At 45.8% G+C, this 12,815-nt stretch overlaps 1 protein-coding gene across 1 annotated transcript in view; it reads left to right on the top strand.

Moving 5' to 3' along the window:
• Positions 1–2,340: 2,340 nt before the first annotated feature.
• Positions 2,341–12,815, top strand: part of dpp6a (dipeptidyl-peptidase 6a) — a 350,399-nt gene continuing 339,924 nt past the window's right edge. Inside the window, exons 1-2 of the mRNA XM_036124847.1 lie at positions 2,341–2,560; positions 2,640–2,707. Of these exons, the coding sequence (XP_035980740.1) occupies positions 2,651–2,707 (57 nt within the window). The 5' untranslated portion in view covers positions 2,341–2,560; positions 2,640–2,650. The remainder of the gene's footprint in view (positions 2,561–2,639; positions 2,708–12,815) is intronic.

The following is a 12,815-nucleotide window of genomic DNA, read 5'->3' as shown; positions in this document are numbered from 1 at the left end:
GTTTCTTTTTTATTTCTTTGTTTTGAGGGGGATATGAGAATAAAGTCATGATATTACGAGAATAAAGTATAGTATTTTTAAAAGAACTTTTACAAAAGAGTGCAGCCTTCCCTCAACATTAAACTGAGGAATGCTGAGCATCTTGTAAGTTTATACTTTGGTATTTGTATATAAGGAAATACTAAATCTTTTAAGCACATCAAATCATCTCCTGAACCCCACTTTGGGAAGCCTTGCTCTATGGCCAGCGCAGCAAACGTAAGAATACATTTTACTTGTATTATTTATGCAGAAGATCCATGCGGACCATTTGACGACGTTAGAATAAAGACGCAATAACTTGTAATTAGTAATATTTTAAACCTGGCAATGATTTTCAAAAGTTTTTTTAAACACCCTGAAATATTAGGTTTACTGCGATGTAAATGCGTTCTCTGAGCATTACTTTATTAAATAAAAGATATTAGGGTAATAAATGAGGGACATGACAGGAGAAATGTTTTTCGGCATCGTTAAGCATTCATCAATTTCTTGGGTAATTTTCCTGGTGCACTTTTGTTCCGACTCGTCCACTGGTGTGCCTCCCATCTACAGCATCTTTTTCCAGCCACATGTTTACTTCTCTGCGCACCTTAAAGCCTCGCCGTGAAAATGAGTCACAACAACCTTGTCACAGCTCTACGCCAACCTGTCCAGCTAATTGCCACACTTCAGTGAAAGCCTGCCCTCGCAACACCCATTTGTTACGCTTTAATCAGCGGCAAACTAATTCACTTCCTCTCGGTGAGATCGTGATCGTAATTGTCACAACTAGTTTGTCACTTTTAGCTGTTGGTGTCAGTCACTTTGACTCTAATGAGTCGATACAAACCGGCCGCTGTGCTTTTGTCCTTCTAGAAAGGGGTTGAATCACAGACGACTGGTCGTTTTTAATACTGGCAAGACTCACCGCCCAGAGCACCATTCCATCAGGGGCCAAGAAAAGCACTCAAAAGGAGAACATTTTCTACTACCTGCCTGCATATTTAGTCAACGTGGATCTCTGAGTAGAGGATTCTTATTTTGTGATTCATTCAAAGGAATTTACCTGATTTTTAAGGGGTTCTGGGTTGGGCATAGTGCTTCTTGCTGTCAGGAACAAAAGTGTAGGGTAGAATGAGCAAAACAACATGGAAATGACCAAAATACACAGTGAAACATTCATAAAATGCTTTTATTTTACATTGACAAAGTTCGGAGTTAGAGTAGCTTAGGTTAACATTACCTATCTCTGTAGTTATGCCGCTATAGGCTTAGGCTGCTGGAGGACATCAAGATCTGTCGCTTCATGCATGCTCAGTATGAGGGATTGCTGCAAAGCCATCAATAATGCAGACGACTGTCCACTGTGGCTCTACGCTCTTTCAGGAGGAGTGAATGCTGCTTGGAGAGACTTGATGCAATCTGCTGGGTTTCCTTGGATAAGAAACTTTTTGACCAATCTGTCTGGAGGACTTGACTTTGTAATGCACTTTGAGATAACATGTTTCATAAATTGGCGCTATATAAATAAAGTTGAATTGAAATTTAAAAAAAAATATATGAATATGCATTGACTTTTGTCTGGTGTTACCTCAGCAAGCTGATAGAACTATCTCCCACAATCTGAGAAAACCTAGAGCCAAAAAGGGAAATAGATTATACAAAATAGTCAAAAGAGTCATTTAAAATAACCCAATAATGAAAAAGGTAAGTTGCTTGTCTTTCTATTAGTTTTTCCTTCCTCTCACTCTATTATCATGCTTAAACACAACTGGCTTCTTTAGTGATGGCTCTGCTTGTTATCCTCCTTGTCTGCTGGACTTGAGCCTAAATGTCAAGTCAGCAGTGTTCCCCATTGTTGTGCAGGTCATAACATGACCAGAATAAAATCCTTCTGTATTAAAATGACTTTTCATCTTGGTCTTTTAATTTTATGAGACACCACCTTAATGGTTTATTCAACTGTAAGTCACAGTCCTCAGAAATAAACCCTGTAAATTGCTTTGGAAAGCTTTACTTCTTCCATTTATTTACTGAAACGCATTTCAGTGAGGTTCTAGTTTATTGAGATGTTCCTGTATGGCTCGGATTAGGGACTTGATCACTGTTTTGTTGCTTTTACTAAACAGGGCTGCACTGGGTGGCATTATAGTGATACATAATTACAGCCCATAAAGCCCACAGTTCCTGTTGCCGCTGCTGCTCTCAGCCGTGGAGTGGGCGAGCAGCACTGATGTTGACAGGCTGAGCCTTCCACCCCGCGGAGCTGTCACACAGGAGACGCGCTTGCGCATTTCTGCGCAAATTCAAACGCGCATCTCCACCAGCCTGAGCAGCTTGGTGCTCCAAAACCTCTCTCCAAACTGTGCGCGTAGAGAAGATCCTCTACACCCCCATAATAAACACAGACAAGTGAAAGCGCGGAAAAAAAAAAACTTCTCTTCGGATTAAATTCTGACTTCACCAGAACTCAAAACTGGACTTTGTTCTGCGGTGGACTGAGCGAAGAGGAGGACGGTCAATCAGCGCAGCGCACCTGGTATCTATCATCCAAACTGCCCACGCCTCACCTGCTCCATCTCCGACCTTCACCGGCTCTCCGTTTTGCTGTTTTGCAGAACTTGCCGCCATGAATCAAACCGCGGGAGCCACGAACGCGTACCGCAGGTGCTCCAAAGGAGGGAAGGTGAGCGCAACAACTTTCCGTGACAAGTTCGGGTTTGGTCTGAGCGCGCTGCTGATCGATTGCCGCCCCTGCACACTGCAGCATGGGGGGGGGGAACATGGCTGGGGCTGGGGCTCGGAGCTTGGGCTCCATGCAGCCTTTGACATGTTGGCTCGGTCTGAGATAGAAAACTGACCGCAGATGTAACCAGTTTGAATTCACTCTGCTGTGGAAAAAGTGCCAGAACTGAGAAACTTGGCTGAGGGGGGGGTCGTATGCAAAACTTTTTCCAGTCTGGACTTCCTTGAAAAGGAACAAAATGATATATATATATATATATATATATATATATATATATATATATATATATATATATATATATATATATATATATATTCTGGAGCATTTTCTTGAGCTGCTATGTTTTAATGTCTAGTATAGTTACACCTCGTGTCTTTTTTACCTCTCCTGTTACCTATATTCCTTCTGCTGCTTAGAGGAAAGACGGCGAAGGCTGGTCTCAGGATGAGGATGAAGGGCTCTGGAAGCAAAGCTAGAGAATGTGGGAGGACAGTGAGAGAGAGAGAGAAAGGGGGGAAAGCATGACTGTCCTCAAAGAGGAACAGAGCCAGGGCTGGTCCTCAACACTTGTGTCTCTGTCAGCATCAGCACACAGATGAAGTATGAATGCTCATCACGGGCAGACATGACACAAACAGACCCCTCACAAGCTTTTAAAAGTTGATGTGCATTGATTGAAGGTGTTCCAGTTAAACGAATTAGATGTCTGGAAATGTCTGCCGAATGACCTCTGACTGGTGTGGAGGGAAATAATCCTGTTGAGGTGCTTAATGTTCAGTTTAATGAAGACCGACAGACTTGTTTACCATGTCAGAGCAGTGATGCAGTAAGTTAGAGACAGTTTCAGACGGTGGCTATGTAGTGACTGTCACAGGCGGCTTCATTTTTGTCTGTCATATTTTTGGTTATAACTATATTTTCTTGTGATAGAATACTGGTTTTTGATTTGCTGTAATTCAATGCATGCTATATTATTGTTGGAGTCTTGAAGTGGTCAAAATTCCCCCCATTTTCTTTAATGTGGTCTTAAGAGTGAGCAGTTCAGTCCTTTTTTTCCAAATTACCTGATCAGATTTGCTTTGTTTTGTTAGTTGTTTAGTCCAGCGGTGCTCATAGAATCCTGGGACATTGGGGGCTCAGCCCACCCCAGAAATATTTAGTCTTCAAAAGATGACTTTCATAGACTATTTACCAACAAAAGTGGTTTAGCACAAGTTATTTCTCAGCTTTGTAATAATTTTCATCAGAAAAAGTATATCAGAGCAATGGGTTGCCACATGCTAAGTTTCTGACTAGATAAAGGTAATAGGAAATTAAATATTACACTGGATAAGTCACTTCAGAACATGTAACTCAGACGTAAAGCATGAATACATTTATAGACCGTTTTAATTTAAAGGACAGATTATGATGAAATAAAAAGTTTAACATTTTTCTCTAAGTTTGTGCTCCTCTTGAATGAAAAGGGTTTCTTTCAAAGAGTTTAGCAGACAGAAGAAATAAAGCTGCTTTGAAATGGCAGCACTTGCATTCTACCTAGAGGCCTACAGGGGGCGACTCTTCAGGATGCAAACAGCAGCCTGACAGAAATCCCCAGGAACTCTAATTCTTAGGCAAGGATTATTTGAATTAGTAAATAAGGATGTCTGTTAATTTTTGGTCATATTCCCCATAACCAGAAGGTCCTGAAATAATTCCAACTGAATAATCGGCAGAAGAATTGTTAGGGTTTATATGAACAGGTTGACGCTATTTTTATTCAAATTTCAACAGGGTTGAAGTTAAAGAGACCCAATTAGCCTGTTTCATCCAATTACAAATCAGGTTGAGTGTTTAGGATCATGGTGCTGCTAGCACACTCCATAACATTATTTACTGCTGATTAGAGGTGAAGTTGAAGAATTTACATATAGACATCCTTCTTTATTCTCAGTTGTGCCAGCAGTGAAACAGTCCCATAGCATGATACTGCTGCCACCATGCTGGACAGCTGGTATATTTTTAGTTTGGAAAGTCTGACCTTGATTCCTCCAAAGTTTCATCCTGTCATGGTGGCCAACCATGACAGGATGTAAATTTATACCAAGAACAAACTTTGGTCTGTTTTTACCATGAAACATCTGTACCATGTGTGCAGCTGCACATTTCAGTTGAGCTTGAATGTGTTCTGATCCCGATTTGTTCATGGAAGAAATATAGTCTGATTAGAATGAGATTTTTTGACGTACTTTTTATCCTGAGCAATTCTCAGAATAAAAAGAATGTGGTTTTTAAAATTTATTTTTTAATTTATTTTTTAAATTCTCAATATATCATTTCTTTTTTTTTTTTTTTTGTTGTCAAAACAATTTTGCCTGCAAATGTGTTGACTCTCTGGCGACTCAGGCCAAAGCCGTCAGCGCTAGATTGAGCTGAGTGGCTTTTAGCCAGACAAATTACGCTGATTTGATTACGTGACACACCAGCGCACGTAGTGGCTAACCAGCTAACCTGTTTTTGCTGGTGCATTTAAAGTCAAAATAAATTAATAAATTAAAACTAAATACTTTAGCAGGATACAAAATAAGTGGTATAAATTCACTGTCTTAGAGAGGTCTGATTCTAACGAGACTATATTTCGTTCTACTGTCATCTTTATGTGCTTTATATGTATACCGTCTACAAAAGCCCATCTAAGGACAAATGTTGCAAACAAAGTTGTGAACTGTGTGTCTGGCCCCATCAAGTAAATCTAATAAATAAATTAATTGTTGGACAATTAGAACTTGCCTTAGCATGAAGAGAGACTCTGGTGTTCCCACAGTTTCCGCTTCATGGCTTGGAAACTGTGTTTGGTGTGTCGATTGTGTGTAAATGCTAGGGAAATATTGTAGAAATTTAGTTGATGAAGTTTTAACCAGTATTTATATAAAGTTAACTGTTTTTGGAACATGGTGGATGGAGCAGACTCGGACACGTCTAAGTGTGTCTGCTGTCGGTGAATACTTAACTTGTTTTGTTGCTGCCGTAGTTTATCCCCTGCACGGCGTCCCGTTTCTCGGCTTTAGTCTTTTATTCCCCGCAGGTTGACGTTATTATCCGCACAATATTTGTGGTGTCCTTTCTCTCCCTGCCCGTTTCTAATTTCGGCGAGTTTTCGTCTCATCTTTCCCATCGACAGAGTGTGAGAAAATAGATTGAGACAAAACAGCTCTCCAGACAGCAATATCTGTTTCAGTTTCTGTCCTGTGGCCACTTTTAGCCCACCGGCACAATAATCCACAGCATCAAACTGTTTCTTTTTTGTTTGTTTGTTTTGTAATTTTGCCCGTTTTAAAGCCGGAGCGCTGCGGGAAGTTTCTTTCTGATGAGCGATTGCTTTTTCTCTTTCTGTCTCGGTGGACTTTCTATTTGCAGTCATGTTGAGACACTTCATTGTGGATTAATGGCTCTGCTCAGGTCTGCATGCTGTTCTGCAGGCCTGTGAACTGGATAAGCTTCCTACGGTAACGGCTGTCAGCTCGGGACAGGGTTTGAGAGGTTTCTGAACACCTGAAAGGAAAGGAGGGCAGCTGTGCTGTTTCTCTTGATTATTTTCGGATGCTTGAGAAATCTTTCTGACAGCATAGAAAAATAAGGCTTTGGTGATGTTTTTAGAAGCGTCATTGTTGCCCATATTGGGTATTTGTCGAAGCAAACCGACTGAACTGGGGTGTCACCGTGAGGGGTTTCCAGGACAGATTCACATGCCTTATCCTGACCTTCCCGTTGTGTACGGCGACATTTTTAAGTGGACAGGCTGAGGTTTAATCTCAAGGGATTGTCTTGTTGTATAGTCTTAATGTCAGTGTTGTGGGAAAAGCAGTGTATTCATTAGCTAACCGTTCATTGCATTTGGAGGAGAACAGCTGCTTTAAAATGAAAGACCGTTGGTACCAATATTAAGCTAATGCAGGAAAAGAAAAAGAACTAATTTGTCCTTTTGATCCCAGAAGACCATGACTGGATATCTGCTGTGATTACATTAGTGTTATGTTGGGTTATACTAACTAACTAAAGGAGCAATTAAATTACCAGCTGTGATGTGATTAAATATGCGTGTATACAAATGTTAACCTTGAAAAATAAAATGATTTGTTTATGTTGTACACATGATTTATTTTGATATGTGCATACGCCATTTTCTTGTTAAAACAAAATCTATTCATAAAATGAAAACAATTAAAGGGACAGTGCGTAACTAATTTGGCTTTTTGGACACAAATATCAAGTATGGCTTTCATACATACACAATCTTCCAAAGTCTACATATAACATCATAAATAAAAGCGTCCTCATAGCTTAGAATGAATACATAGGTGGCGGCGCACCCAGGGAAAGACGCCATGCTTCATCGGCATTTTTGATTACATCAGCCGAAAGGGGACAAACTTGTTAGGGTTCTATATGAAGACGTTGTTGTTGTTGGTTGAGGAGCCTTAAAACAAGCAAAGACAACCGTAGATCATTCTGTTTGCCGTTTTCTGTTGAAATCGAGGCTCATCCACACTCTTTGCCCAGCGAGAGAGAAGAGAAAATAACCAAGAAAGGGAAATGAGTAATAACAAGGAGAAAAGGAGGGTCTACGTTGGCCTAGCTATTATTACTAGGTGGAGATAGTTCACGGGGGAGGGGGATTCAAAATGGATGCAGTGGTTGCAGGCTTTCTGCTGGACAGGTGAGTTATCTCAATATAATTTGTTTAGGTGTGATGTTAGAAACAGGGCAGTGTAGTCCTTTGCTAGTTTGTTCGTCTTCGTCTCCCTCTCACCTCATCAGATGATCTCTGAGACCATGGCTTTTAGCAGTAGCTTGGTACCAAATACATGGAGGACATACTGTACGTAAGTAGAACTAAATCATTGGCAGCATGTCAACTCTATTTAAGAAGACAATAACAAGCAATTGGACCAAATTCTGTTTAAGTTTACCATCATATGTGTTTTTTTTCTTGTATGTATGAAATGGAAAGCTTCATCCATTCGCTATATTTGTCTAACTTGAGTGTTTTGTAGTCATATTTCAGAAGGCTGTAGGCCCAGATTTGACTACAATCATCCATCTGTGTTTCTGTCGTGTAATGACGTATGAGTTAAAGGCTGTCCAAAATCGGCACATCAGTCTGAAGCTCCTTTCCTCGCCGCAATAGAGTTCTTCAAAACCAAACCTATTCATTTAACATGACTCATGACATCATAGCACTAACGATCAGCCGTTAGGCTGCTGGTCCTCTTTTGCATGGGAGTATGCGAAGGCACTGCTTATAATGCTGAGTTTACCTAAAACTTCCCCGATAGAAGAAGCTTCTTGGAGAAGGGACGAAACACTTCACTAAAGAAGAACCCATTGGGAAGACCCACTCAACACTTTTTTTTTTGATTGTTTAAAACATGTTTTTGTGTTAAGCATTTCATATCTGTATTTTAGCATAGTTATTATGCATTGCTTTTATTGTTTATTCCTTATTTTCTTTGTATTTGATGTCTGTCATGGTTGAGTTTTGGTTGGGCTTTGTTTTTCTGTTATTTTCATTTTTTCATCTTTTTTGAGTTAGGTTTAATTTTATTTGTTTTCAGTCATCAGTTATTTTCTGTCAATTTTTCACCTCACCTCCTCAGCAGTCAGTCACACCTGTTATCATTTGCTGGTTAATTAGTCAAACCCTGGTTTCACCTGTTAGTTCTCTATTTAAACCTCCCTCTGTCTTCAGTTCAGCACTGGGCCGTCATCATTCCACACCTCTCCATACCAGTCCCCGTTTTGCCTTGGAAGCTTTGTTTTGCTCCTGTTGTTAAGTTCTGCTAACCTGACTAGCCGCCCTGGAGAAGCTCAGCTCTGAGCCTCGGTGTCTCTCTAGTTCTGCTAACCTGACTAGCCGCCCTGGAGAAGCTCAGCTCTGGGCATCGGTTACTCTCAAGTTCTGCTAACCTGACTAGCCGCCCTGGTGAAGCTCAGCTCTGTGCCCTGGTGTCTTCTATGAACTGCTAACCTGAGTGCTATGAGGCCTGCTAGCCGAGCAGCTCTTAGCAAGTGTGGACTCTCTGTCTCCGGGCCGTCAGCTCCTGCCATCACCTTCACTCAGTTTCTGTGCAACCAGCTCCTCATCAGACCTCCACCCATCAACCTTGCAATAAAGACTCTCAAACTTTTAGTCCCGTGTGTGTGTCCTGAAGTTCATCGGTAAACAAAATCATGACAGTACGGCCCAGTCAAAAGGTGAACTCAGGCGCCATGCGGGGCTTACCTGCTGGAGTTGACGACCCGGAGATCCTCGCATATTTGGAGATGTGCGAACGCCAGATGAGGGAGAGGTATGCCAAGATGGCTTCCGCCCGGGACCCTGCGCCACCCGTCCGGACTGACTCCACTCCCCAGGTGGTTTACGTGGGCGTTGTTACGGCTACCCCGGAACCCGGGAAAGGAAGCCGCTCAGCCTCTCGTCGTCTCGGTCATCATCTCCATGACTCACAGCTGGCCCCTCGAGTAAGGCACATCGTTCCACCTAGCAGACCCCCACGCGTCGAGGAGAGCCAGCTGTGGGAGTTCTACTACGGAGACCGAGACGACCTTCTGCCCTGTTGGCCAGCTGCCACCCCCGAGATTGCCTCAGATTCCTCATCTGTCCCCTCCCGGCGAAGACGGCGTAACCACCGGCGCGGAGGGTCCGTCAAGGTTCAAGAGGAGGATCCGCCTCCAACCTCGCCGCTCTCCGAAGCCTGTAGCCCGGCGCCGCTCTCCGAAGCCTGTAGCCCGGCGCCGCTCTCCGAAGCCTGTAGCCCGGCGCCGCTCTCCGAAGCCTGTTGCCCGTCACAGCCCGAAGTAGCCGAAGAGTTGGTTCAGTCTCCGCCCGAAAGCTTCGAGCTGCCTAAAACAGACCCGTCGGCCGACGAGGTAGTTGTTTCGCCTCAAGCCGAGGCCGACGAGGGAGCTGTTTCGCCTCAAGCCGAGGCCGACGAGGGAGCTGTTCCGCCTCAAGCCGAGGCCTCCGTGGGAGCTGTTCCGCCTCAAGCCGAGGCCTCCGAGGGAGCCGCTTTGCCTCAAGCCGAGGCCTCCGAGGGAGCCGCTTTGCCTCAAGCCGAGGCCTCCGAGGGAGCCGCTTTGCCTCAGCCCGAGGCCTCCGAGGGAGCCGCTTTGCCTCAGCCCGAGGCCTCCGAGGGAGCCGCTTTGCCTCAGCCCGAGGCCTCCGAGGGAGCCGCTTTGCCTCAGCCCGAGGCCTCCGAGGGAGCCGCTTTGCCTCAGCCCGAGGCCTCCGAGGGAGCCGCTTTGCCTCAGCCCGAGGCCTCCGAGGGAGCCGCTTTGCCTCAGCCCGAGGCCTCCGAGGGAGCCGCTTTGCCTCAGCTCGAGGCCTCCAAGGGAGCCGCTTTGCCTCAGCTCAAGTCCCGTGAGGAGGTCCAGGAGGACCAGCCTCCGCCCAAGTCCCGTGAGGAGGTCCAGGAGGACCAGCCTCCGCCCAAGTCCCGTGAGGAGGTCCAGGAGGACCTGCCTCCGCCCAAGTCCCGTGAGGAGGTCCAGGAGGACCTGCCTCCGCCCAAGCCTCGTGAGGAGGTCCAGGAGGATCCGCCTCTGGCCTCGGTTTCCGCCGAGACCTGTAGCTTGGTGCCGCCTCCGACTGATCTGTTTGGCCGGAGCCGCAGATTGCGGACTTCGAGCCGCTCGACTCTGCCTCGTCGGGGCCGTCCACCACGGCGCCTGCCTCTGACTCCTCTGTTTGGCCGGAGCCGCAGACTGCGGACTTCGAGCCGCTTGACTCTGCCTCGTCGGGGCCGTCCACCACGGCGCCCGCCTCTGACTCCTCTGTTTGGCCGGAGCCGCAGACTTCGGACTTCGAGCCACTCGACTCTTCCTCGTCGGGGCCGTCCACCACGGCGCCCGTCTCTGACTTTCCTGTTCGGCCGGAGCCGCCGACCGTGGTCTCCGGGCCGCTTGACTCTGCCTCGTCGGGGCCGCCCTCCTCGAGGGTTTAATCGGGCGATGCTGCTCCGCCGCCTGCCTCGTCCAGGACGACCTCCACGAAGACTTTTTCTTTTTTTTTGCTTAGCAGCCGTTTTTGCCTGAGCCCTTAAGGCCAGTGCCTTGTTGTTTGTTTTGGGCTCGATTTCAGTTTTTGATTTACTTAGGATTTTTGGGGTTTTAGAGTTATTTAGGGGTTCTTGTTTTCTTAGAGTTCTTAGTCTCTGTTTTGCTTTTGTTTTTCCTGCTCCGTTTTAGGATTCTAGATTTTGCCTTAGTTTCCAAGCTTTGCTTTATTTCCTCATTTGTAGCCTTAGTTCTCTGGTTTTCTCGTTAGTTTACTTATTCATGTTCTAGTTTTCTTGTTTTGCCTTAATTTCTAGTTTAGCCTTAGTCTCCTAATTTTGCTTAAGTATTGTTTTTTTTACCTTAGTTTTTCAGCTTCAGCTTTGTGTTACTTTAGCTATCTAGTTTTTACAGTAGTTTACCAGTTCGGGTCCTAGTTTCTCTGTTTAGTTTTAATTTTCTGGTATCGTTTTAGTTTTCTGCTTAGTGTTTTTGTTTTGATTCAAGGGTTAGCTTTAGTTTTTTCTTTTGTGGTGCTATCCCTGTTCTAGTCTTGCCTTTATTTTTTAATTCTTAGTTTAAATTCTTTATTTTGTCCTGCGCTCTCCCAGTGCTCCTTAGTCCTAGCGCTTGCTTAGGCTTCTGACCCCTGATATGAGCTGTTTCACGCTCCTTCGGTTTGGCTTAGTTAAGTTTTTGGCCTTCTTGTTCCTCGGCCTTCTCAAATTTAGACCCCTTGGATCCTCGGCGTGTTTGACGCCCTCCGTTCTCCAGAATTTAGACGCCCTTAGTTCCTGGTATTTTTGTTTCCTGGCGTGTTAGGACGCCCTCTGACCCCTGTAGATTTCGTGTTTTTCCGGCGTGTTAGAACGCCCTTTGTCTCCTGGCGTTTTAGGACGCCCTCCGCTCTTGTTTCCTGGCGTATTAGGATGCCCTTTGTTCCTGTTTCCCTGGTGTTTAGATTCCTGGCATTTAGATTTAGTGTTCCCGGCGTGTTTAGACGCGCTCTGTTCTCGGTTCCCCGGCGTGTTAGGACGCCCTTTGTTCTCGGTTCCCCGGCGTGTTAGGACGCCCTTTGTTCTTGGTTCCCCGGCGTGTTAGGACGCTCTCTGACTCTTGGTTCCCCGGCGTGTTAGGACGCCCTCTGTTCTCGGTTCCCCGGCGTGTAAGTACGCCCTCCGTTCTTGTTCCTAGGCGTTTAGATGTTCCTGCTTTCCTCACATCCCGACGTTCTCTTCCCCAAGCCCCGGCGCTTCCCTCACGCCCCGGCAGGTTTCCCTTTGGCGCTATCGTGCGCCCGTTCCTTCCCTTTGGCGCTGTCGTGCGCCCGTTCCTTCCCTTTGGCGCTGTCGTGCGCCCGTTCCTTCCCTTTGGCGCTGTCGTGCGCCCGTTCCTTCCCTCTGGCGTTGTCGTACGCCTGTTCTTCCCTCTGGCGTTGTCGTACGCCTGTTCTTCCCTCTGGCGTTGTCGTACGCCTGTTCTTCCCTCTGGCGTTGTCGTACGCCTGTTCTTCCCTCTGGCGTTGTCGTACGCCTGTTCTTCCCTCTGGCGTTGTCGTACGCCTGTTCTTCCCTCTGGCGTTGTCGTACGCCTGTTCTTCCCTCTGGCGTTGTCGTACGCCTGTTCTGCCTTGTGGCGATGTTCGCCTGTTCTGCCCGTTTTTGCCTTGTGGCGATGTTCGCCTGTCAGCGTCGGTTAGATGCCCTTTGTTGGCCTACCAGGGGCTGTTAGTAACCCCTTTAGTCCGCTTTTGTTTTTCCTTGTTTCAGATCGCCCTGAGTGGGTAGTTTTTTGTTTTTGGCCCACCATCCGTACCACCCTCCACCCACCCTGCTTTGATCTGTTTGGTTTGACCCTAGCCCGCCATCCGTACCACCCTCCACCCACCCTGCTTTGATCTGTTTGGTTTGACCCTAGCCCGCCATCCGTACCACCCTCCTCCCACCCTGTTTCGGTCACCTTGTAGTTTGTTTTGTTTTTTTGGTATGTTAGGCCGTCCGGAGACCGGCCTTGA

Source organism: Fundulus heteroclitus, chromosome 21 (assembly GCF_011125445.2).
Source record: "Fundulus heteroclitus isolate FHET01 chromosome 21, MU-UCD_Fhet_4.1, whole genome shotgun sequence".
Lineage (NCBI taxonomy): Eukaryota > Metazoa > Chordata > Actinopteri > Cyprinodontiformes > Fundulidae > Fundulus > Fundulus heteroclitus.
The sequence above is the reverse complement of the archived record's forward strand: the minus strand, read 5'-3'. Positions and strand labels throughout refer to the sequence as shown.